Source organism: Mytilus edulis, chromosome 7 (genome assembly GCF_963676685.1).
Source record: "Mytilus edulis chromosome 7, xbMytEdul2.2, whole genome shotgun sequence".
Classification (NCBI taxonomy): Eukaryota; Metazoa; Mollusca; class Bivalvia; order Mytilida; family Mytilidae; genus Mytilus; species Mytilus edulis.
This window is the reverse complement of record NC_092350.1, coordinates 33,826,504-33,852,658: the sequence shown is the minus strand read 5'-3', so window position 1 is coordinate 33,852,658 and position 26,155 is coordinate 33,826,504. Positions and strand designations below refer to the sequence as shown.

General features: G+C 30.3%; 2 protein-coding genes across 44 annotated transcripts in view; one reads left to right on the top strand and one right to left on the bottom strand.

Annotated features, from left to right (window-relative positions):
- LOC139481307 (twitchin-like) overlaps positions 1 to 26,155 on the top strand; it is a 144,571-nt gene that overhangs the window by 64,089 nt on the left and 54,327 nt on the right. For 18 of the 43 annotated variants that reach the window (XM_071264539.1, XM_071264513.1, XM_071264521.1 and 15 more), the window contains 15 exons: positions 207 to 277; positions 4,454 to 4,468; positions 5,827 to 6,012; positions 7,832 to 8,099; positions 8,645 to 8,784; positions 16,901 to 16,924; positions 18,330 to 18,468; positions 19,950 to 20,071; positions 20,943 to 20,954; positions 22,608 to 22,752; positions 23,018 to 23,159; positions 23,500 to 23,630; positions 23,898 to 24,185; positions 24,936 to 25,241; positions 25,721 to 25,872. In XM_071264539.1, the coding sequence (XP_071120640.1) occupies positions 207 to 277; positions 4,454 to 4,468; positions 5,827 to 6,012; positions 7,832 to 8,099; positions 8,645 to 8,784; positions 16,901 to 16,924; positions 18,330 to 18,468; positions 19,950 to 20,071; positions 20,943 to 20,954; positions 22,608 to 22,752; positions 23,018 to 23,159; positions 23,500 to 23,630; positions 23,898 to 24,185; positions 24,936 to 25,241; positions 25,721 to 25,872 (2,141 nt within the window). The remainder of the gene's footprint in view (positions 1 to 206; positions 278 to 4,453; positions 4,469 to 5,826; positions 6,013 to 7,831; positions 8,100 to 8,644; positions 8,785 to 16,900; positions 16,925 to 18,329; positions 18,469 to 19,949; positions 20,072 to 20,942; positions 20,955 to 22,607; positions 22,753 to 23,017; positions 23,160 to 23,499; positions 23,631 to 23,897; positions 24,186 to 24,935; positions 25,242 to 25,720; positions 25,873 to 26,155) is intronic. The other 25 variants (XM_071264530.1, XM_071264520.1, XM_071264518.1 and 22 more) reach the window with 8 other exon arrangements.
- LOC139481309 (uncharacterized) lies at positions 9,207 to 14,432 on the bottom strand. The gene is made up of 3 exons (XM_071264545.1): positions 13,373 to 14,432; positions 12,922 to 13,011; positions 9,207 to 12,531 (listed from the first exon to the last, which is right to left on the bottom strand). The coding sequence occupies exons 2-3, from the start codon at positions 12,985 to 12,987 to the stop codon at positions 10,114 to 10,116; spliced, it is 2,484 nt and encodes an 827-aa protein (XP_071120646.1). The 5' UTR covers positions 12,988 to 13,011; positions 13,373 to 14,432; the 3' UTR covers positions 9,207 to 10,113.

Genomic DNA, 26,155 nt, shown 5'->3' with positions numbered 1-26,155 from the left:
GATAATACATTTTACATTTCTCATAAAAGAATTTGCTTTTCATAGCTTAATAACATAAACAAAACATTCCTGCAATTGCAAAACTAAGAGTACATTTTGTTTGTACTAAGACAGCAAAGATTAACAAGCTTTTTATTAAATCATTGATCTTGACTTGTATTTATATTTGTGAACAAATGATTAAATTTGATATTTGTACTATACAGTGAAGAAAGAACGACGTCCATCTTTGGTTGATTCAATGAAACAACATCTTGCAGACAGTGAAGTAGAAAGGGTATGTATATTTCTAGGTTTAAGAACAAAGTTTCTGTATAATATATGGTCTGCTTTAATGACATAAAATACATATACAAGGACGCACACATATTCATTTGATGCTTTATTTGTTGATACACTAATAAAAATAAAGTTGCTTTAACATATTTATGCTCATCAAAAATGTTTTTACTTATTCAAGTTATGTATTTTTGTAACTTAACTGGTTAGAACAGTAGTAGAATGTTTACATTGTATTGCAGAACATGATCTTTGGTTGTTTTATGACAGATTTCTAGAGGATTTTTTTATATATTGAAAAAAAGACATATAAGGGTCAATAAGGGGTTAGTTAGGCTGTTATGAATTTTTTCAGACCTTTTTTAGTTATAGTGATCAAAATATTCAGGCATCTTCATACTTTTAACTGCTAAATTTAGAGTGCTCCATGATGAAAATAACCCAGAAAGGAGTTTTGAATTGACATTGTTTGATTGACAACAAGATATAAGATTAAAAAATTCATTACAGTAATTGTTTGTTTTCAAAAAACTACCTGTTTTATACTTTGACTATACCACTATGATTGAAGCACAGCAGTGCCAGTTCTTCTAGACGTAGTTCCTCAGTTTACGATGCAGAACCCTCAATAAGGATTCAGCCATTTAGAAGGGACAGTTGGATGAGGAAACTGTCTACTTCATCCACTGGCTCTGATGTCATGGGGGATTTCTTTAATGTTCAATTACGTCACAGAGATATGACTAAAGACCAGGCAATTGATTCTGTGTGATTTTTTTTATAGTGCTGCTGATAAAATATTGAAACATGCTACAAAAATAAGAGTAGATTTTTTGTTCCGTGTCTTTTAAAATTATAATTTAGAATAATTTTAATCGGGAATTCCCTATTGGAATTTTGAAAACAAGGATAGAATAATTTTGCTAAAGTAGGTACTTGAATATGTTTAATACACAATTATGTACTCTTTTCATTGTTTATAATTTGAAAGCCGTACTTTTATTTATTAAGATCAAATAGATATATATTATTTGACCTATTGTGATCGGTAGAAAATGTTGGCAGAACATCTACTATTAATTTTGAGTATTTCAAAAATGAGTAGGCATAATGACTTATTAGATAATTGAGGTGATATTTGCTAGAGTAGAAATATATATGGTAGAGCTGAATTTCTTGTTTAAAAAAAAATGAAATGTATGGCTCATTGAATTATAAATTAATCGTAAAAAAACTCCCACAATTCCCATTGATTGTCACATTATAAGTCAAAGATTCTCATTGATTTCTAATTTTTCCATCAACAGACAGAAGCCGATTTAAAAAATCGCAGGATGTCTCTTAAACATAATGTAAGTGTTCACGGATTACATCCCTCAAAGATCCTTCACTGTCACAGCACAAGATGTAAATCCCTCTCTCACTTTTTTTATATGCACAACACAGGCAAATTCCTTTTCATTTTATGAGCACAATAAATAGTATAACCTTTGATAATCAAGCACATCCTGTTCCTTATCCAATTGACCAATCAATGATCAATATGCATATTCAGAAAACTTAAGAATGGTGATATCATTGGTCACATACAGCTTATGATTAAGTGAATATTCAGGATGACTATATGTAATAGTATTCCAGTATACTGGTAGCCACTGTTCTGTATGTGTTCTGTTCTTGCAGAGATAAGGAACAGGTATTCCCCAACCACCTCCATCCTCTATTACATAACTTTACATCATCATCTAAAATAACCTAATTTCATGGAAATTTATAGTGCTTTTTTATATCACATCAGATAAGGCCAACTAAAATTAATTAGTAGATTTTCATCCAAATTTTTGAAAAAAATGGTGCGGGTGGGAGGATTTTATTTTTTAAATTTTATTTCAAAAGAAACCCTCTAGTGACGAGTTCTTTATACCGCAGTGGTATAAACAAGTGTAAAATAAGCTAATATATCATATTGTATATACATGTATAAGGAATCGTTCATAAATTTTCAAACTCTTTAGAAATAAATATCTCTGATAGTCAACCACAATTGACTGTTTTACACGTAATTGCTACTTTAGAAACCTATCTATAGTAAACATCAAAAACATGGAGAAATTTAATGCTCTCTTCAGTTGGACTATTCCTACACCAAATTTATTTTGCTTTCTAAGCGATGGTTTGAAGTTCCCATAAAATTAAGTAAACTTGCGATGGTTTGAAGTTCCCATAAAATTAAGTAAACTTGTACAAATATATGCAATACAAGTATTATGAGTACAGAATTAAATGAAAACTCCAACAATGCTGAAAGCAATAGGGTTGGTGCTAAAGCAAGATGCAAATACAATTATGATGTAAAACATGAACTGAACTAAAAAGAAGTTGTTGTTTAATGACTATATTGAGGGTATTGGGACAGAGGTTGTTTGCTGTTTGTCAACAAAAAACAATAGCCATGGGTATTAAAATTTAAGGAATTGCTGTAATATTAATGTTTGTCGACCCTTGTTTTAGCTCAATATACGGTCATCAATCTAACAAGTTCGTGCTGGTGTCAATTCCTTATAATTTCTATAATCCTGACATGTTTTTTTGTACCAATGTGTTCAACGATTCTTGCGCTTTCGATATCGTTGAATTCATATTCCAAATTTCCTGACACAAAGTCATTGTATAAATGATCATAAATTAAAAAAAAACGGTTTTCTAATGTGACATATCGCGATTTGCGTTTTTGGACACAGCGTTCAACTCGTATAAACCCGAATATGTCATGCCCTTCTCGTAAACTATCTCTATTCTCGGTACATGATGTTAACATCATAGAGCTGCAGAATATGTCGACTTAATCATTTTCGTTAGATAACTCGAAGAAATACGATACCGAAATGTGAAACAGGAAGTTTTGAATGAAACGAACATATCGATGTTTACCGGTAACGGACATGAACAAAATCCGGAAATCGTAATTTTTCCAAAATAAAAAAAATCGGGGCGGGACGATTTCAGAGGGGCGGGCGGGGATGAAAATCTATCAATTAATTTTAATTGGCCTAATAACGATGTTTCCAGTGAACTCATGTAAATGTATGTCCTTATGTTTGTGTCAGCATTGTAACACAAATATGTTTATTGAAAACTTCACCTTGTCCTTTTGAGTAACAAAATGTCCCTTACTTCAAGGGAGACAATCAAACTTAATAGTACAATTTTAACTAGTTATATATGTAAACATTTCTACATTTACATCATAAGATTGTCAGATTGTTCATTTTCTTGTAGTCTCTTTTCACAGTCTTTTCAGGATTTGAACTATTAACTTTTTTTCAGGATTTAATCTCTTGTTCTTTACTAATTCTTCATTTCCTAATATTACCACTATCTACACAATATTACTAGAAGACAAATTATTACCTTCCATCTTTCATCCTTAGTTTTCATAGAATATATGCCATTAAACATATATAGCAGATCTTCAGTTTTATCATTTAGTCGTAAATAAAGGCAACAGTAGTATACCGCTGTTCAAAACTCATAAATCCATGGACAAAAAACAAAATCGGGATAACAAACTAAAACCGAGGGAAACGCATTAAATATAAGAGGAGAACAACGACATAACACTAAAATGTTACTATACTGTAACTGCTATTCTGTTCATAGCTCATATGACACCAGTCTAAATCAGAACACATTTAATAATTAAAAAAAAAACATAAGAGAAATAATAACTTGAGACAAGATAATTGATGTTTGTTCTTGCAAAAGAACTCTCTGTTTCATGGTAAAAAAATTAAATCAGTTTATTTCATTAATAATCTAATTTCAGTATTAAATAAAAATAAAGTAGAGGCTTCATTTTCAATTATTCTACCATAAATAAATTTGAATCATGCTATATCAGAAATTGACTTTAATTATGTTTTATTCATACTTTTCTTTCTGTGTTACTGTGAATCATAGCAACTTTTCTCCACTTTTTTTTATAAAAAAATTTGTAGCAGTCAAATCTTCATCCATTATATATATCACAAACTTCAGTTTGAATGCCTAATTTTAACCCACTAATCTAATAACTTAAAAAAATACCATATTTCATAATTTGATAATAAACTAGTTTTAATGCTATGGTTTGCAAAATTTAAGCCATACAAATTGGAATTTCTTCCTTTTCCAGACACCTAAAGACCAGGTAAATCATACTATCTGTTGTCAGATGTTGTATAATAACAAACGCTTATTAATGAACATATACATATATTGTCTGCATTACTGATACAGGAATCATTCCCTTTATATTTAACGAAAAAGAAAATATATATACATCTTCAATTATTGAAATTTGAAAGTACGTTGTAAATGTGAAGCATTTCGATTTATCTTCCAGATAAAATGCAAAATAAAAAATAAAAACTTCCGATCTTCTGATTGTCTCATATATTTTTATCTATTTATCTATACATTTGTTTCTTATTTTTTTTAACCTCCAAAGCAAATGTTAAGAAATATTTGAATATTGTTAACAAACTGAGCCATACTTATTATTTATTGAAAGTATTGATAGTATTTGAATTGTATTGGAAGAACAACAGCTCAAAAATAAGTTTTATAAATATAGTTGAAACTGAAGTTGAAAAGATTGATTACTAATTAGAGTTATCTCTCTTTGATAAAAAGTTTGGAGGTTGTATTTTCCCATACCTTACAACTGCATTAATCAGAACTATATAGCTACTTTTATCCTAATAATACTGAAACAAGGAATTATATGAATTCTAGAAAATTTATTAGAAATGTGTAATGAAAACTATTTAGTTAGTTAGTTTTCGTCATACATTTCTTATAGATTTCCCAGAATTCAAAATTATTCCAGATTCAAATAATTCCTTGTTTTGAATTTTTACTCAAAACATTCTTACATTTTTATATAATATGACTTGTGCTAATAATTGTTTACAATTTATATGTGTGAAAAAAGTGTGGATGTATAATGAAATTAAGAAAAAAGGAATTTTACTGCAAAACAGGAAAACTTGTTAATAGAGTTTATATTTGCAGCCTTAGTATTCAACCTCCATAAACTGTGTTATGAAAATCAGTCTTTTCAATTCATTAGAATGGTCACATGCAGAATACGCTTTGACAGATTCAGAGTTTATACAAAATTAATGTTTAACTCAAATGAGGAAATAAAATGACTCGGTAAAATAAGTGCTGTAATTTCAGAAATTATTGCATGTATTTGTTATTGCGAATTCAGGAAAATCTGCATAAATGAATCAGATATTAGAATGTGAATTCTTATTATTACAATATTCTATAAGTACTATTATTCACAATAATAAAAACATCCCAATAATTTCTAAATTTACAGTAATTTAAGTTACTTAAGTTATTTTAAATACAGATTTTGTTGTCAATACAGTAAATATACTGAAGATGGTTGACTGCATCTGAATAAATGTCAAAAGAGTATTTTGCATTTTAATGTAGTTAGAAAAATTTGTATATATACAAAATATTATTGCTTGACCTTATTGCACCAAACAGAGAGAATCAGCTCAGGCCATGAGAAAACTATCCCGAGATAACTTGGAGGTAGAGAAAGCAACAGTTGATAAGCTTGAGGCTCTGGAACAATCCCGTAGATCCTCCATGCAACAATTCCGTAGACCCTCTCTTGTAGATGTTATCCCTGATTGGCCAACTCTCCAACATAGAGAGGCCAAGAAAGAGGTAGATCTGAATCAATGTCAATGTTCACTAACATTAATAAACAAGCATCACCATGACTACTGTGAATATTTTTACTTATCAATTATTAATTTCTGTTCTTGTTATGTCCTTGTTTTTATTTTATCTTTATTTTGCATGTAACTTTTTTATAATTTTAATTTATTTTTATTTTACTTTTACTATCTGATTAAAATCCTCCTCAACACAAATAGATAACCAGCACTAAAAGAAATTCTCCCTTAGCTTTATTAAAATAGCTTTTAGCTTTTATATAAAATAAGTTCAAAATGTTGGATATTAAATAATTTTGTTTTTTTCACTGTATTACTTACTGAATAGAATATTCTATCCATAATTTTAATAATGCAACGTAAAATGGATATTGTTTAATGTTTAATATTTGAACAAATTAAATAAGGACAAACTATTTCAACAATTTTCATCTTAGGCAATGATATTGCAAGATCATCATAGTGTACCAGTATGGACGATATTAAAAATTCTATTTTAAAGATAAGTATACAGGAAATTGTGGCAAGTTAGAGCTTTTAAAAACAGGTACAAAGTAATTGTGTCAGATATATCTCTTTCATCTGCTTAGTTAAAGTGTTCTTTTTTTGTATATTTGGTTTTCGCTCTTTTTTAATGGTTATACTATCTTGAAAAAAATCATTTTTTATTCAAAATACACCATTAATGTTTTTACCTCAATAACTTTGTCAAACCTTAATGATTATGACCAAGAAGACAATACCAAGAGCTAAAATAATGAAAATAATTGGTCTTTTTTTACGGTCAACATTTCACTTTTCAACACAGATAAGACATGAAACCCTTTACAAATTTTACATTCTAAATTTAAAAATGAATTTGGCTCTCATTTCTGCAAAATTCTCTGTTTTGTGAATTAAACATGTTTTGGTTTTGTAATAGCATGTTAAAGGGTAAAGGGCATAGAGCTTCAAGTGGTCCAAATGTGGAGATTTGTTGAAATGGAATATAGAAAAGCTGTTGTCAAAGCAGCTTTACAACTTTTCTCGGGCAACAGAATTGATCAAATTATTTTTTTTTTCCCTTTTATGTTGTTTTTCTTTAGAGTTTGAGTTGAGAAATAGCCTCTTTGTTGAAAAAATAACAACAAAAAAGGACTTCTTGATCTCACAGAGTTGTAAGTATTTTCTCGTTTGCAAAAGCAGTTTCTCATTTTAAAAATGGAAACAAAAATATTGAAATTAAGTGTTGTAGTGACAAATTTTTCATGTTCATCAAGATTTTAAAATGTAGCCATATTTTGGGCCACTTGAGACTGTAAGTGCCCTTTTCTAACATTAGGTAATTAAGGAGTGCTGTGTGAATAGGGCTAGCTGTGTTATTATATCTGTTTTTATTTTGTTTTGTTTTGTTTTATTTTATTTTATGTTTACATTTTATTTCTTTAAAGTTTTGCATGTATCCAGCAGTTCATCTGCATTTCCTTTCAAATAATTTAATTCTGCATATTTTCTTTATCGCTCAATTTTATCCATTCAACCTGTTTCCAATGTTAAGCAATTTATATCAGAATATTTTCAGCTGTTATTATTTTGTATCCATTAAATCCTTTTTCATTCCTTCCTTCACTCTCAAACTAATCATAGGATAGGGTCATGTGATATTTGGATGTCAGAGAATCTGTACCTGACTTGGAATCTTGGAAGATTGTTCTTAGTCGAGTACAAATTTCAAATGACATTTTGAATGCTCTGTAGTCATAGAAAGGTAGAAATATTTTGAATGTTGGAACCAATATCTCATTTGTTAAATGTGTTTGTTTCCATAGAAACCAGACAAGTACATTGTTGAATTGGATGATGTCAAGGCCACTGAGGGTGACAAAAAAGCCATCTTTGAATCTGAATTCTGTAAAAAGAATGCCAAAGTAAAGTGGTTTAAAAACAAGTTGGAGATTTTTGCCGGTCACAAATATCACTTTGAAAATGATAACATGAAATACAGACTTGTGGTCAATAACGTCAAACTTGAAGATGGTGGAAAGTACACACTGGAATTAAATGGTGTCAAGTCAGGAGCATGGCTTTATGTTGAAGGTTTGTAGTATAATACACTCAAACAGTGAATTTAGAAGCAGATAAGTATTTTTCCCAAACTGTTTTTCATTGCATTGTTGGCCGACTGATTAGTAGTTGAACTACTTTCACTTACCTGTCTACACTAATTTTATTTGACTCTCACCACGAAATCCAAAAAAAATTGGTACCAAATAATAAAACTGAACCCACAGTAGTTGTTTAAATGGTTAGTACATCAGTAAATGATGAGTATTTTCAACTTCATTATTTAATGCAGTTTAAATATTGAAGCCAAATCTGTAAAAAGTCTATGGTTTACTAAAATTTCAAAACTTTTATTTAATTAGCAGAAAAGTGTAATTAAGAGGGTATGTATACTGTTAGAAGATTATATTGTTATTCTGGGCAAGTTGTACTGTAGGAATGTTTTAGAAAGTACAATTATATCAATTTAAGGATCAGTCAGCAAATAGTTGGACTTACGCTTCACAAAATGTGGTCTTTTTTTACTTTCAAGTGTATGGTAAGTGTATATAAATGTTTGTTTGTGTCTTTTTTTACAGCCAAAGCCCCACATTTTGAATTCACACAGAAACTACCAGAGAAATTTTCACAAACCAAGAGAAAGGAGGTTGATTTAGAATGTTTTGTATCTGATCCAAGAGCCAGAGTCAAATGGTTCAAAAATGGCCAGCCAATTGAGGTAGGTTTGGAGTGAAAACTCAATACTGATTGTGTAATGTAGAGTTATTGCAGTGTAGTGTAGTGTAGAAAGTATTAATTATTAGTGTTGTATGAAATCTAGTTGCTTAATTTGAATTTTCATAGAAAATATTGCATTAGTATCAGTTTATAATTGGTGTAAGGGTCCAGATTAAGAACCCATATTGTGTGGATCCACACACTCCATGGTACTCCATGGTTAGGGTATGAATCTAGTATATAAATAGGAAACAATTGGAGTCATTTAGGTATAGGGTTCAACATATTGCCTCGTGAACTTTAAGATAATTTTATTGCATATATCCTTCAAATGACAAATGGGTCTAAAAAAAAAAAGAATAAGACATCTTCCTTCAAACCATATACTAATAGGGAGAAACATGTTAGCTGAAACAGACAATATTTTATCAACTGCATTAGTAATTTTATTTCTAGAAATGTTTATTTAAATGACCATCTTTAGAAAGAGGACACATAGTTATGTCATGAATGAGGTACAAATATCAGTTATATAAAACTTTGGTTTAAGAAAACAGAATACAATGAATAATTCAGATAAAAAAAATAGTGTATTTAAAACATTGGAAGAATAAGATTATTGAAAACATAACTTGAAATCATCTTGGCATAGATACTAGAATTATTTTGGCATAGAAATTAAAGTATCTTCTGTTAGAAGGATAAATACTATAAATGATGCTAGATCTACAATATTGCCGTGGCGTAGTGGTAAGTGCATCAGACTACTAACACAAAGGTTCCTGGTACGAATCCCGTTTGGGATGAAAATTTCAGGAACTCAATTTTCGGCTCTCCCTCGACACCATTTGCGAGTATGGTCTTGAGGAAACGATGATAGTCCGTCGGAAGGGGACGATAAATGGCTGACCCGTGTTAAGAGAGAGTCATATCTCTTGCACGTTAAAGACACCCTTGTAGATTTCGAAAAAGAGTAGGCTAATGCCGCTACAAGGCAGAACTTGAACCCGCAAACCGCAATCCACTGTAAATAAATATGTTTTAACTAATCTACAATATTGAGGTTTCAAGTTGTAAAATAGAAAAAAATGCTAATTTACTAAATAAAAAATATTTTAAAACAACTTAATCTAGATAAAATCTAGTAAAAATGAACAAATTTATACAGATTTAAAAAAAATTAAATGTAGTTAAAACCTTTGAGAGGAGAAAGGAACAAAACTTGAAATTATCTAACCATTTAAAGTTCTATGAATTTGATAATTATGATGGGTTTTTGATATTTTTTGTTTAAGGATTTCTTCATCTTTTTTAATTTTCTTGATTAAAATTAATGGATAAGTTTGGGGAAAAACTTATGAGGAAAATTTGACACAGATTTAACATCATGACCGTCTTCACTAGCTACATAATCAAAGTGTTGATAATCATACATAAATCTATTACGTTTGCTAAAATTATTACTATAATCTTGTCTATGTGATTTATGTGCAACATTAACGTCATTAAGTTTGGATCCTATTTTTTTATGAATTTGTTGAAGCTTTGACACATGTACACTGTCCATTCCATTGGGACCACCCTCGACATTTGCCAGAGTTAATCTATTGGTTTGATTTCTTGTCTGAATGTTTTTCATCCAAGGTGGAATTGTGGATCTAGGTGAATCGTAGATCTGAGGCAATCCTGTTTTTGGATGACGTTTTACTTTTCTACGAGATTCAAGTTTTTCATTAAGATCTATGATCTGGTCTGGTTCAAATTTAGGAATATTGTTCGTCTTGATATGATGATAAATTTTTGCACTGTCTAGTGGCCTTTTGAAGTCAGCACCTGGAATTGGAGAAGAATATACAGCTCTTGGTTTATCTTGTTTTCCCAGAAGTTCTTTCTCTGTAAATTGTAGTTTTCCTTGCTTTTTAAGTTTATAGAGCATTTCTCTTGCAACAGGCATTCTTTTCTTTATTTTTGTCCTAACTGTAGATGTATTTGCTGCAGCAATTTTCGGCATGAATATCCAATATAAAATTGTTAGAACACAATTCAAACTTCCCTCCGGTAATTTTCTAGTATTCCACACTGCATTACGAATATCCGTTGATGATGGATTATTAAGCGGAATTTTAATTTTTTCAAGCCATTTATTTCCTAAGATAAAGAATGCGTCAAAGTCATTTGCAGGATGAAAGAAGATAGAATTACGACAGCTTATGCCACACTCGTATAAGATATTCTTTGGATGGTCTGGAATAGGTCTTCCTGCTACAATTAAATGACTTGATTTTAATGAGTAGCCTGTTTTCAGCTCAATCTTATGTTTAAAGCTTGCAATTGTTTGATCAGATCTTAAATATGTCTTATATATAACTCCATCTGGAGCATGAGCAAAAACAGGATAAGTTTCTAATTTTAGCACCAATGGAATTGAGAGGTCAAATACCAGATCCATTATTTTATAATTGTTAGATAGTTTTTGATTCCCAATTGTCAATTCATATAATGAAGCATTAGGTACTCCCATCCTTTCAAGTTTACGTTTTAACTTTCTGACAGTTTTGTTGGCGGATATTCTTACGTTTTCTAGTATTCCGTGCCCAATGCTGATTTTCAGTGGAACTCCAAAAACAAGGTCCCTATCTATATGTGTCATGACAACATTCATTACAATTATTTGATGTCTTTCAATTTGTCCAATTGTGGATGAAAAGTCTGCTCTTTTACCATCTTTATAAAGTCTGATAAGATCCACAGGTACATTAGTCAGACCATGTAGCATGAAGGCAAGAACTGACCATCTGTCATATTGGGATACAGTAATGTCATATTTCTCCCCTGATTCAGTAACAACATTGACAGTCTCTAACTGAATATGACTTTGATGCCCGACCGTTGATAAGACTAGTGTCTCACCTGTATGAATGCCAAGGTACGCTATACAGTAATCCCAGTTAACCAACTTGTTTTGGTATTGTAGAACTAGAACATGAAGTGGGACATAAAGTTCGTGTAGTCCAGCATCTTCTGGACCATTAGCACTGAAAGCTCTATTGAATACTGCATAAACAATATCAGTACCAGTACTGCAAGGGTCAAGGTAGAAACGATAAGTCTTACCCCAGAATGTCTCTACATTTATCAATAAATCAAAATGTGCTTGAATCATGACATGAAGAATTGACCTATTTTTAATGCGATATTCAAATAATCGTTTATCATTTTCTAAAGCACGGTTTGAATACAGAATTTCTTGTCGTTCTACAGGGATTCCTTTCCTCTTTCGGATATAAGTTTTAAGTTTTTGAACTGTCATTGATAAATCCAGATTTAATTCAAAGCTTGTTTTTAATTGACCAATTTCAATGGACACAATTGCATTTTCTTCTGGCATCACCATGACAACTGAACCAGGTCTTATACTATACACACTATTCAAACTAACAGGTGACAGTTGTCCTGGACTGAGTAACATCAGTCGGTGTTGAAATCGTAGAAAACCAAAGTGCTTTTCTGCATACTCTACGATATTTCCCACCAAATTTTGGTCAGGAGGAAACACAGCTATACTATCTAATTTCATGAATGACCACAGTGCTACAGTTTGTCCATGTGCTGGGTTCAATTGTAGAATAGTATCTGAGTCATCCAAATCGAAATTGTCCATGTCGGAATCATCATCATCTGAATCATAGGTTTTATCCTGCATTCTCTGTAAGTGTAATCTTTGTAGCTGTCCATCATGACCAGGTCTCTGAAATGAACAATGGAAATATTTTCATTGAGTTTCTTTTAACTATATACCAAATTTTTTTAACAGTTTAATGAAGTACAAATTTGTAAGACTTTTCATCTTAATGAAAAATATGATTTGTTTTATATTATTTTTTCCATTGTTTTTTATGAATGCATTATACTTTTGTTTAAATCAATTTTTTTTTTGAAATTCTGATATTTTTTCTGTTCATTATTTGAAAAAAGCCAATAAAATAATCACACTCCAGAAATTGATTTTTGATATTATTTAAATTGTACTACAAAAATAGCGCTGCACAAAAGAGTCATTGAAATAGACATATATGAATATAGTGCATGTGGTATAATAATAATTTTATAAATACATGAAATGAACAAATAAACTTACTTGTGTATGCACTGGAAGTACCCTGTCTGTTTCACTGAGTAGTCCATTCATATAGTAGTCATCCATTAGAGTCTCAAATCAGCAGACTACCTAATAAAGGAATTAAAACTAGAATAAATATATTTTCATTGATATTTTGTCATCTACTTCAAGAAGCACTTTGTTTAAGCGAATTTGTTTGATTAAAATGATTTTTCAATTTGGTAAAGTAAATAAACAATTATGTTGTCTAAAAATTTTCAAGTGTAAAGTTTACCTTTAAATTCAATATAATATTTCACATTTGAATTTATTGTATTACTGTTTTTCAAATGATTATCAATTTTTGATATTTTTCCTCAGAAGATTGATCTTCATCAAAATTTCAGGCTAACATACTAAATTTGAGCCGTTCTGTCATCCAAATATCCAATAAGTCAGGGGGTAATGTGTAAAATCATATTTGAATTACCTTCATAAATCACCGTGTATTAATTTCCCACTTTGAAGTGATTTGTTATCTTGTCGACAAATTCGTGCAGGAAGATAGTATCCTACCTAGGATACCAAACGTGGTTTAATAAATGGTAATTTTAATTCCATGTTTTGTCCATAGATCAATACATTTATAACTGCTATTAAATGCTCAGTTCAATTTAAAATCATAATTTAAAAAAAAATTATCTATTAATACTGATAAATATCACAGATAATGTCCTAGCTTTTTCCAATTATATATTTTTTTCGTGTCTTTAATATTTAATGATGAAATTCCTTCTGGTGTTTCACTATAAAGTCCTATATAGGAATGTCTATTTTATCCGATGGAATTAAATGTTAAATCTATCTACAGTTGAACAAATAAGTTATATTTATTTACATCTCAGCCATCTGCAATTAAATGTGTCGCTGCAGTGATTGTATTGTCACACTTCTATACAATATATACCATTGCTGTAGCATTGTCATTATATAAGTATTAAATGGTATTAAAGTCTCCAACCTTGAATTCATACATAATTCTATGTATATATTTACATTTTGTCACAATAATAGCCAATATGTATCATAAATGTTGTTAAAATTGGTCTCCCAGTTATTTTATTACTTATATCCAATACTGAAATTTGAACTAAAATTTCCGTAATGCATCTTGAAATTAATTCCTTTGTTGCCAATTTTAATTGAATAAACTTTAGATCTGGTTGTATTTACGCTTCATGTCACCACATTTGTTACACTTTTAAAATATAAATCCAGACGATACCTCACAATGGAATATTAATGCTGATAATATAGTTGTGATGATTCCCAGATAGATAATGGTACAATATTATAACTGGCACTTCATCAGTATAATCCATTAATTGGTTAGATCTTGATTTGGTAATTATAAATGTAGACAGAGGGCATTTAAAGTAATACCGAAATAATTCTTAAATAGAGATCACATATTTTACAGAAGAAAAAAAATTCTTCAAAACAATGCTCAAAATTCTTCTTTTTTGGTTAGTCGTAATTTTTAGAAGAAATTTCATTTTTGATGAATTTATAACCCCTTTATGGCCTCTCTTAAATTAAAATTTTAATTAAAGGTAAATATAACAATGCCTGTATGTCAATGTTAAACTGTTATTTTGAAACTTTATCTAGCTTAGTGTATATCTGATACTCCGTGGTTCAATGGATGATCATTTGGTTTCTAAGGCAGAGACTAAAGTCACACTTAGGCATGTGTTATGGTGAAAAAGACGTCATTAAATATTCTATTAAAACATTTAATTGTCTTCATAGGGAGATTTGAAATAAAAGTTCAATAAGGAAATATTTATTGTTTGGTTATTCAGAAAGATTATTGAATGAAATATTCTTGTCAATTTTTCATCCTTTGTAGTTTATTTTTAAATTTTAAAATATTTCAATAGAAATGTCAAATAAAGTTTAAAAGTACTGATATTAAACAGAAATCTAATTTCGTACGAAATGTACTGGATTACACATATTTAGAGACTTCATTTATTTACTATTTGTTATTTATTTTACTACGGTATTTAAAAAGTTCAATATATTTTTTTCATCCCTTTTTAGCTCACCTGGCCCTAGTGAGCTTTTCTCATCACTTGGCGCCCGTCGTCTGTTGTCTGGCGTTGTCTGTTAACTTTTACAAAAATCTTCTCCTCTGAAACTACTGTGCCAAATTTAACCAAACTGGCCACAATCATCATTGGGGTATCTAGTTCAAAAATGTGTCCAGTGACCCTGCCAATCAACCAAAGATGGCCCCATGACTAAAAATAGAACATAGGTGTAAAATGTAGATTTTGGCTTATAACTCTGAAATTTTCCGATGAATCGGATAACTAGTTGTTGGGGTTGCTGCCCCTGAATTTGTTATTTTAATGAAATTTTGCCGTTTTTGGTTATTATCTTGAATATTATTATAGATAGAGATAAACTGTAAACAGCAATAATGTTCATCAAAGTAAGATCTACAAATAAGTCAACATGACCAAAATGGTCAGTTGACACCTTAATTAAGGAGTTATTGCCCTTTATAGTCTTCATTTCTTAATTTTTTGTAATCTTTTACAAAAGTCTTTTCCTCTAAAACTACTGGGCCACATTTAACCAAACAATCATCATTTGGGTACTGTAAATTCAGAAATTATTGCGAGGTTTTTATTATTGCGAATAATGCGACTGAGTTGTAAATAGTTATCAAAAGTACCAGGATTATAATTTTATACGCCAGACGCGCGTTTCGTCTACATAAGACTCATCAGTGACGCTCAGATCAAAATAGTTAAAAAGCCAAATAAATACAAAGTTGAAGAGCATTGAGTACCCAAAATTCCAAAAAGTTGTGCCAAATACGGCTAAGGTAATCTACTCCTGGGGTAAGAAAATCCTTAGTTTTTCGAAAAATTCAGTTTTATAGACAGAAAATTTATAAAAATGACCATATAATTGATATTCATGTCAACACCGAAGTGCTGACTACTGGGCTGGTGATACCCTCGGGGACGAAACGTCCACCAGCAGTGGCATACGCAATAATAAAAACTCGCATTTTGTAATATTTTAACTGAATTAAGCATGATTTTATTCAAAATCGTAAAAATTAAAATCGCATTCAAGTGTAAAATGACAAAATCGCAATAATAAATGCACGCAATAATTTCTGAATTTACAGTATTTAGTTTAAAAAATGTGTCCGGTGACCCGGCCAGCAAACCAAGATGGCTGCCATAGCTAAAAATAGAACATAGGGGTAATATGTAGATTTGGGCTTATAGCTCTGTAACCAAAGCATTTAGAGCAAATTTGACGGGTGAAAGTGTTTATCAAGTCAAGGTCTATTTGCCCTGAAATTTTCAGATGAATAGGACAACTGGTTGTTGGGTTGCTGCCCCTAAACTGGTAATTTTAAGGAAATTTTGCCGTTTTTGGTTATTATCTCCAATATTATTATAGATAGAGATAAACTGTAACAGCAATAATGGACAGCAAAGTAAGACCTAACAATAAGTCAACATGACCAAAATGGTCAATTGACCTAATAAGGAGTTATTGCCCTTTGAATTAAATTTTTAACAATTTTCATAAATTTTGTAAATTTCGGTAAATTTTTACATAATGTTTTTCTCTATTACTACTGGGCTAAGTGCCTTATAGATAGATATATAGTAAACAGCAAGAGTGTTCAGTAAAGTAATATCTACAAACACATCACCATCACCAAAACACAATTTTTTCATGAATCCATCTGTGTCCTTTGTTTAATATGCACATAGACCAAGGTGAGCGACACAGGCTCTTTAGAGCCTCTAGTTTATTTCTCTGAGTGTGATTAGTAAAATTGAGAATGGCAATTGTTCACTTAAATCTCATTCTGATATCAGATGTTCTGAGTTGGTGCAAATGTACTGTATATAGATTTGACTGAAATAGCATGGTTTTAAATATTAACATATTGTGTTCTTTGTTGCATTCATTGTAGATTCCAAAGAAAGGTGATCCAGAGGTATAGAACTTTACTGAATAAATCCCAACCCTCAAAATTATGTATAGCCTACAACCTTTATATTTTACATCAACCTTATTTCAAGGAAAAACTATCTACTGAACTCCAAGTAGATCATGAGCTATGGCCTTATATTCCATATTTTAGTTTACAAGCACCTGCTAAAGTTATACAGCTTCACTTATAAATGACCATAATTGCACAGATTATTTTCTTATTGCCTTATCTATTGTATTATATTGCCATGTTGCTGCCATTCAAATTCCTTTCCAGAAACCATATCACACATACACATATTTTCTCTTTTTCCCCCATCATTTATATCTGCCTCTGAACTTGATAATTTATTTCACTTTCATTATATTTTTATTTTAAAACTTTGCCAATCATTAACACACATTAATTTCAGGAACAGCTTTTAATACTTGGATATCTTTGCTGTATAAATTATAATTAGTATAAAATATAGCCAAAATATATATAGTGTTCTCAAATTGCACCATAATTATTTTAAAGAAGTCAACCTTATTTCAAAAGAAAGTCTTAAACATGACAATGTACTATAACTTTGAGTACATTTTACAAAAGAAATTGTTTTGGGATAAAAAAAAAAAGTAAAGATCATTTATTTGTTTTGCTTCAGAACAGAACAGCTAAAGTGTAGTTGAGGGTTTTGGTTTTGTTCAAAATAACAATCATAATTTTCAAGATGAAAACAAATAAAACAATTCTGAATTTGTTTGTTATAAAAAGTAATTGAATTCTATGAATAAAAGATAAATGTTTGTGAAATATGAACCATGCCATGCTGGCTCACATCAAAATCTTGAGATGTTGAAATACTTGGTAATCTATGTCCATTTTCTTTCTTATCATTTTTATGAACACGATGATCATGATAAAGAAAGAGATAGAACTTTTATATCATTAATCTTAATTTTATAAGCATTTGAAAATTTTAACATTCAATCTTTTTGCAGAAATTCATATGCATTATCAAATATATTTGAAGTTGTATTTTGATGAACTTAGATGTTTTGTTTAAGATGTATTATATTAGAAAACATTCCAACATTTGATTGCTATCAATATTAGAAGCTAATTTGATCAATGCTCAGCTAGATTTGTAAGATAAATTGTTGTTGAAATCTAATTTAGTACAAATCTTTTCTAATCGTTTATTATTTTAGTTCTTTGTAAGATCTATATGATTTACTGGTGCCAATTCTTTCACAAATTTTACACAAGTTAGGGCACCAGATAAATAAAATGTGATAAAATTTGAATACTTTCACATAGGATTTTGTAAAAAATTCAGCAGTAGTGGTGATTTCATGGGATAAGATATTTTGGATCTAAAGCCATTAGTTCTCAATAATTTTATAACTTTAATTGTATTTTATAGTACCAATCAGGTAAAATGGAGATCCAACGTCGTGAGAACCGCTGTATCCTCCGAATCAAAGACTGCCAGCCAGATGATGAAGCTGAGTACACATGTACTTGTGGTGATGCTAAGACTACTTGCCAGTTTAAAGTCACAGGTTAGTTTTTAAAAGATGTAAAAAAAAAAAAAGATTGAACCAAACACTAGTGGATCTATCTATAATCAAATTTCTTCTCTGAAATACAATTTATCAGCATTAAAACCATTGCAATACTCCTATTGATAGGGAACCATTTTCTTTTGCATTTCTAAGAAATGAAGAGTAAGCATTTAGTACATGTATTGTGAATCTTCTACAATAAAAAAAATATGAGAAGTTATTATAATTCCTGTTGTAGTAGAATGTTATTGTAAAAAATCTTAAGTTTCTAGAAATAGATATAGATATTTACATTAGAAATTGTTAAACTAATGATTCTGTGTGAAGTATTTAATAATCCTCACTAAAATTATTCATAGACAAAATACATCTTCTCTAGCCAAGGATTATGATCCAGTCGTTCCCTCTTCTCCAAGGGACTGGGTGATAACCCATGGCTAGTGAGATATAGACAGTACAATGAAATATAATCAAGTGTCAGCTTAAGCTTTTGTACTTTCTTATACTGTTTTTAAATTTTTCTGTTCATTCTCAGCTTCAAATTTTGAGTTGGCATGTTCCTGATGAAGGTTAACCACAGCACAATCAAGTTCTACACTCATTTCATGTATATGATTTATTTTTATTAAAAATTATAAGAAACATAAGTGTTTTTCATCATATTTCAGCTATTTTTGTAATCTGTAATATCTGTAGATTAAAAAGGTAATATTAAATCTTTCTTATGTAATATATGTTGCCCAAAATGTAATCAAAGTAAAGATGTTTGGATGCCATTGTTTATTTGAATTTTCAACTAAACCTTTGTGTTTAATTTAAGTTATTTAGGTTTACCAATTCAGACATTCCAGTAGCAGTATTAAACCTGATGTTTATAGACTTCATATAAACCTTCATTGAAATTAATCAAGTTTAAAGAATGCTATTGCAAAACTGCTTAAGTGTATACACATTTACTTGCAATTAATCAAATCTGCTAAGATTCTTTTGAGATATATTTAAATGATTGTTGTTTGAATGAACATTGCTCCATTCCAACTTCACTGCTGCAATTCCTAAGCATCAGTTTGTATGATATAAGATTAAACAGAGGCAAAGAATGGGTATGTAAATAGCAGATTTAAGCAATATTTTTCAAACAATTACAGTCAATTTGATTGATAATGAGCACAAAATACAGGGATTTGAGCAGATGCTTTTTATATAGAGGTACATTTTCGTATTAGAAAGGTATTATATTTTCCTTGATCCTTTTACTTATCCTTCTAAAACTGGTTTGAATGTACTTCTATAAAGATAACATATATAGGTCTCATGGAAATCTTTGCACACATTTTTAGACTGTAGAATGAGAAACATCTTTTGTTCAAAAGACCAACAAAAGTCAATAAATATATATTTTGAATTTGCATGAGTTTTTTTTACTGCAATTCTATCTACAAACAGTAATACTTATATTGTGTGCATTTATTTTCCAGATCCTGAATGGGACTTCATGAAGTTGTTAGATGATGTTGAAGGTATAGAAAGAGACAGAGCAACATTTGAATGTGATGTCAACGATCCTGAGGCTGAGGTTAAGTGGTTTAGAAATGACAAGGTATGTATATTGTGATATAAGGACAGACAAGCATGAATACAATTCCAATGTTATGGAAGTCCCATACTTTTCTTAGAGAACACCAGTGCATTTATGAAAATGGTTAATGAACGGTTTAAATGAAACTTCAAAGCAAAAAAAACAGAAACATATATGTCAACTGTACTTCGATAACTGTTTCATCTTGGAGGAGAAATTATTGTTGGTTCCATTTTACTCTTTATACTACTATGCATTATTAATATGATAAAAAAGTGCTTCTGAGACATTATGCTTAAGTTTGCTTAGTAAAAGTATAAGTGATAGATGAAGATGTGTTATTTTAAAGTTTGATTACTTGCAAACAGGTGTATGTTTTACAAAATGTTCATGTCTCATAGCTGAAAAAACAATATTTTAATGTAAAAAAAAAATCAAAGAAAACTACTTTTTTATTTAACCTTACAAACAACCATTCAACAACATTGACCTGCATTGAAAGATCCAATTATCAAATCACAATATGATCATGTCACCATTGATTCCATCACATTCTGTTCCTACCAGCTCACACACACATCCCAAACATTTTAGTGATTCCACCATGATTTTGTTTAGGCCAATAAAAATTGATTCTTAAGCCATTTTTATTGATTATATGATGCTGTTATGCATTACTCAGTTAAAAATAAAAGACTGTGGTAGATTTGCAAGATGCTGTGGTCATATAACTTTTATCTGTTTTTGGTTGGGGGTTTAGTGCTAAAAAAATTGACAAAAGGGGAAAATGGGTCAATGAAATAGTTTTACTAAGATATTAAGAAGCTGTTGTATTGATTTATATTGGCCTTGCATTGTAAATGTTCGTACTGTATGTATAATGATTTTCTAGAACAAAGTGAAGGTAAGTTAAGGTGTAGTACCTCTGGTGTAGTGACAGGCTGTAGTATTACCTTCCATTCCTAAACAGAGGCTGCAAGGCTTTACTCATTGTTGAAGGACATGCAGTGCCCTATAGTCGTTAATTTTTGTGTCATTTGGTCTCTTGCGAAGAGTTGTCTCATTGGCAATCATACCACATCTTCTTTTTATATACTTTGTTTATGTTAATGTTAAAGAAAAATCTGTTCATCAATTTTGTCCAGGAATACAAACAACAGAAAGGAAAAACTTTGCAGCCTCTGTCAATCTTGATAGAATAACTTTTAGACTACAATTAATCCGAATCTTTCTTAAAGAAAGTAAAAGAAAGTGGCTTATCTCCCCTTTAAATACTATAAAAATGAAGATATTAAGTTATCACAATTACTAAGTAATATGTATAACAATGTTTTAAAGTGAAATCAAATACCATAATAACTTTATACTGAATATTAAAGCAACCATTTCTGTTTATATTTTAATCTTATTTCTGTTTAACTGCATTTTCTATCCACATTTTAATGCTCCAAAAAAATTCCTGAATTTTTTATTTTTTTTCCTTCCTCTTTCTGTTTCGAATCATTTCCGTTTATATATTTTATTCATACTTCTGTCAACCTGCGTTTTATTTCAATATATTTATTCTTCAAAGAAGTCTGGATTTTTTTCCATCCACTTTTTTGTTGTTGCTTTTACATTGTAGAACCTCATCTTTGAAAATAATAAAGAAAATCTTGTAAATTTGTTTTATTTCAGTTTAGTACTCCTTTCTAAGCCACCGAACCAGTAGATTTGCAATAGCTTTTCACTTTCCCATCTATTTCCTCCTATTTTCCTTTTAAAGCTAGAAAACCACTACTCCAACTTTCAGTTTCCTTTCAGTTTCCCCCTATTTTCATTTTTAAGCCAGTACACCACTATTACTCCAACCTTTAGTTTTATTTTCTTCATAGCTTTACTTTTATACCTAATTATAGCTTTATGAGCCATTAAAAAGAATGATATGAGTAGATTTACACATTAGATAGCCTTTCTAATGAATATGAAGCATTAAAACAAAAAACGTAAATTTGGTTTTTATTTTCTATCAGATTATTTAACAGTTTTATGTCAACTATTTATTTGCTCTGCTTTACTGAAGTTAATTTATGCAGGCTTATTATATAAAGATTTAAGTTACTTTTATTTGCAAATTAAAAGTTAAAACTAAAGTATTTGCTAAGCATTTATTTTTTATAACTTGCTCATATTTTTTTTACATGAAATACTTGTACAGTAGAGTTTGTTAATTTAAATTTTCTAGCAAGTCTGTACCATATTGAATCAACAGACCTGATTGGACAAAGAGAATCACTTGCAGTATGATAATACTGTGGATTCATTATTATTCATTGGATACCAATTTTTCATGGATTTTGTGGGAACATGACTGTGAACCTGAAAATCAAATGTTACTCAAAATTTCTATATTTTAATTATGCAGAGATTTGCAAAATCACGAAATCAAATTTTCATTAAGTTCAAGTTTTCCTCAATCCACAAAAAGTGATATCCACGTTAATAAATGAATCCACAGTACATGTATTTACTATAACTTCCCGCTACTCATTTTTGTCTTCACTTGTTTTCATATTAGGAACTAACATCTGGTGGAAAGTATGAAATACAAGTAGATGGTTTCAAGAGACGTCTTGTTGTTAAGAACTGTCACTCGAAGGATGATGGACCCTACACCTGTAAAGTCCTTGACAAAGAAACTACTGCAAATCTGTTTGTAGAACGTAAGTTGTCTCATTGATTACTAACCAAATGGAGTCTTTCTAATCCATTTAAAAATTATAATAAAAGAAAGTAAAAGATGATAACTTAATATGCAGTTTTTAAATAAAGTTGCAGCAAATAACAAGATCATAAATCTTTGGCTGACAGAATGTCTTGATCAAAATTGGTTAAAAGTCCATTATGTCTCATTTCTCTTCTCTCATATCAGTTATTTCTTGATACTATTTGAGTTACATGCATATGAGGTATTTTTCATCTTAACAGCTGATGTCAAATTCTTCAAGAAGTTGGAAAACAAGAGGGAAAGAGAGAAAGGAACCCTTGTTCTGGAATGTAAGGCTTCCAATCCTCATAACCAACCTGTTAAATGGCTTAAAGATGGAGAGCCAATCAATAAGGATGATCCGTATGTATACACCAATGTTTTATATAACATTGCAGATTGAAAATTATTTACATAGTGACATATATAGAAAAAAGAAGATTTTATGTATTTGACTAATTAAAAAAAAACTTTGACATTAAACGGGAAGCAGTCCAAAGCTTATGAAATGTAAGATGTAAATTACTTTTGTTTTATTGTGGTTATTATTAAGTTATAGTAAACAGGGATTCTTAAATGTTTCTTCTCTTGCTTAGTACATCATGATAGTAGGTCATATTTAAAATGTTGAATAAAAAGTAGCATTATGTAAATTACCTGTCTATTCTACCATGCTACAGTTTTATAAAATTTTACTTTACAGTCGTTTAGAAGTAACAAGGAAAGGAGAATTATATAAGATTGTTATTAAAAATCTGACCAGAGAAGATGCTGGACAATATGCTTGTCAAGTTGGAGAAAGATCTTCCAAATGTGAAGTCATCGTTGATGAATGTAAGTATTATAAGTTAATGCTAAAAAGGGTCATACAATTCCCTTCTGTGATACTGATTAGTACCTATAAGGTATTCATAGATTGTATTGAAAAGTACCAATTTCCAATTGAAAAAGTACAAGTCAATATGAAAGATAATGAAACCCCTGTACTTAATCAGATTTTATGTTAAAACACAACTATTTTGGTAAATTTTAGTGCATGGGATGTTTACACAGATTGATTTAGCATCATTATTGTTAATAACCTGTTATTTTTTCTAACAGTACCCAAACCACCACAGATAAATGCCAAAGACATACCAGAGGAGATTATTGTAAAGAAGGGTGAGGTGATTGAGATCGGTATCCCATTCATTGGTGTACCCATGCCTGTGGGGCACTGGAAAAAAGATGGTAATCCACTTAGTGAGGCAGATACAGATATCAGAATGACTGATACCCTGGCCAGCATCCGTATCCCAGATGCACAGAGAGGTGATACTGGACAGTATGAACTGACTCTTACAAATGAGGTCGGATCAGAGGTCATTCCTATACCTGTCAGGGTTTTGGGTAAGGTTTGAATTATAATCAATAATTTCCTGTATTATTAACTATACCTCTAAAAAAGAAATCTAAATATAAGTCAGAAACCGGGTGTTTATTAGTTGTTGTTAGATAATGTAATTCTTAAGTGTTTCTTGTTTTTTTATATAAATTAGACCAATGGTTTTCTTTTTTATAGTTTTCTGTTTTCGGTGTGAGCCAAGGCTCTGTGTTGCAGACTGTACTTTGATTTGCATTAACCGATTGTGACTTGTAAGATAGAGTTGTCTCATTGGCACTCTAACTACATCTTATATCTGGAACATGTTTTTTATGATAGTATTACGTATTGTATTGCTACCATACAAATTTGTTGATATGAAATTGACTTTCTATCCATTTCTTAGTTCTGAATTTCAGCAGAACTAATAGACTAAAGTTGTGAAAAAGATTCTTATAGTGGTTTAAACTAGCTTAGGTAGTTAATGAATATGTTCATGGATTCTTTTATTATAGTTGGTATAAAAAAAATTTATTGAGGAAAACTTGCATTTTCGTGCATATTTTATCTCATGGTTTTACCAACCTCTGCATACAAAGCCTTTGAAAAATTTGTTATTTGTTGAACATTTGAATTCGGGGTTATCTCGTACTAACAAAAACAACGAAATTGGTATCCAACAAAAATTATTAAACCATATTAGTTTAGTGTTGATAAATGAAGATGATACTAATATATTGATATTCATTAGTTACCGGTATACTTTTGGTTTTCAGATGTACCTGGTCGTCCAGGAGAACCATTGGATGTTGTTGATGTGTTTGCTGATAAATGTGCTCTTCTCTGGGACAGACCAAAAGATGATGGTGGATCACCAATCAAACATTATATCGTAGAAATGAAGGATTCAGAAAAAGACTCCGATAAATTTGAACAAGTTTGTACTACAGAAGATTTGGAAGTGGATGTTACAGGCTTAAAGGAAGGACATCGTTATCAGTTCCGTGTCAGAGCTGTCAACGACCAGGGTACCAGTGAACCACTCTTGGCTGATGGTGAAATTATTGCCAAAGATCCATGGGGTAGGTTAAATATCATTGCATATAGGATTTCATCTTCCTAATCAATCCTTTGTATAATAGACTAGTTTCAAACTTGTGCATTCTCATGTTTTCCTATACATTTCCTTTCACAATGCTTACGCCACAGTAAGAACCGATATTTGATGATGTCTTGAACACCAATTTAACTAGAGTCAACGGGTGTAACTCATCCATGAAAAACAACTTGAGATTGAATATCCCTTTATTGTAGTGCATATAATGGACATACATTGCAATTTCAAGAAATTAAAGAAATATATGGGATGCATCTTTTGACATAATTGAAAAATCATATAATTTTGAATTTGTTTTTTCTATTTTTCTTATTGATCTTTATGGTGTTCAAACTACAGTGCATACATACATTTTTACAAGACATAAGTGAATGACATGACATTTATGGCATTGTTATAATTGTTATTATGCAAATTTTAAATATTGCCTAATTTGTATACTAGATCCATCTGACCCACCACAAGATACAAATGTGGAGGATTATGACAAGGACTATGTAGAAATTGGATGGAAGCCACCAATTAATGATGGTGGAGCTCCTATTGAGAAATATGTCATTGAGAAATGTGAGAAACATAGACCAGAATGGGTACCCGTAAGTATTTAAAGATAAAATTAAAAACATTGTATGATAAATTGTAACCTTCAATTCAGTAATCTATAAAAGAGATATTACACAACTATCACAAAAATATTGGACGGTTCAACACTCAATATCAACACCCAAGTGAAAACCACTGTAAAGATTGCAAAAACAAGGACATTACATGCTTTACATGGTCAAAATAGCCAGACTTTAAATATGGTTGGCTTAAAACAGTTATAGTCCTACATACACACACACCCCTTTATCAATCTTGGCATTATGGATCTTATTT

Bases quoted from the DNA above. Each gene is read 5' to 3' on its own strand.
- LOC139481309 (XM_071264545.1), bottom strand. From the start codon at position 12,987: ATGGATGACTACTATATGAATGGACTACTCAGTGAAACAGACAGGGTA. The intron at 12,532-12,921 runs GTAAGTTTATTT...TGTTCATTTCAG, and splicing joins TACTTCCAGTGCATACACAA to AGACCTGGTCATGATGGACA.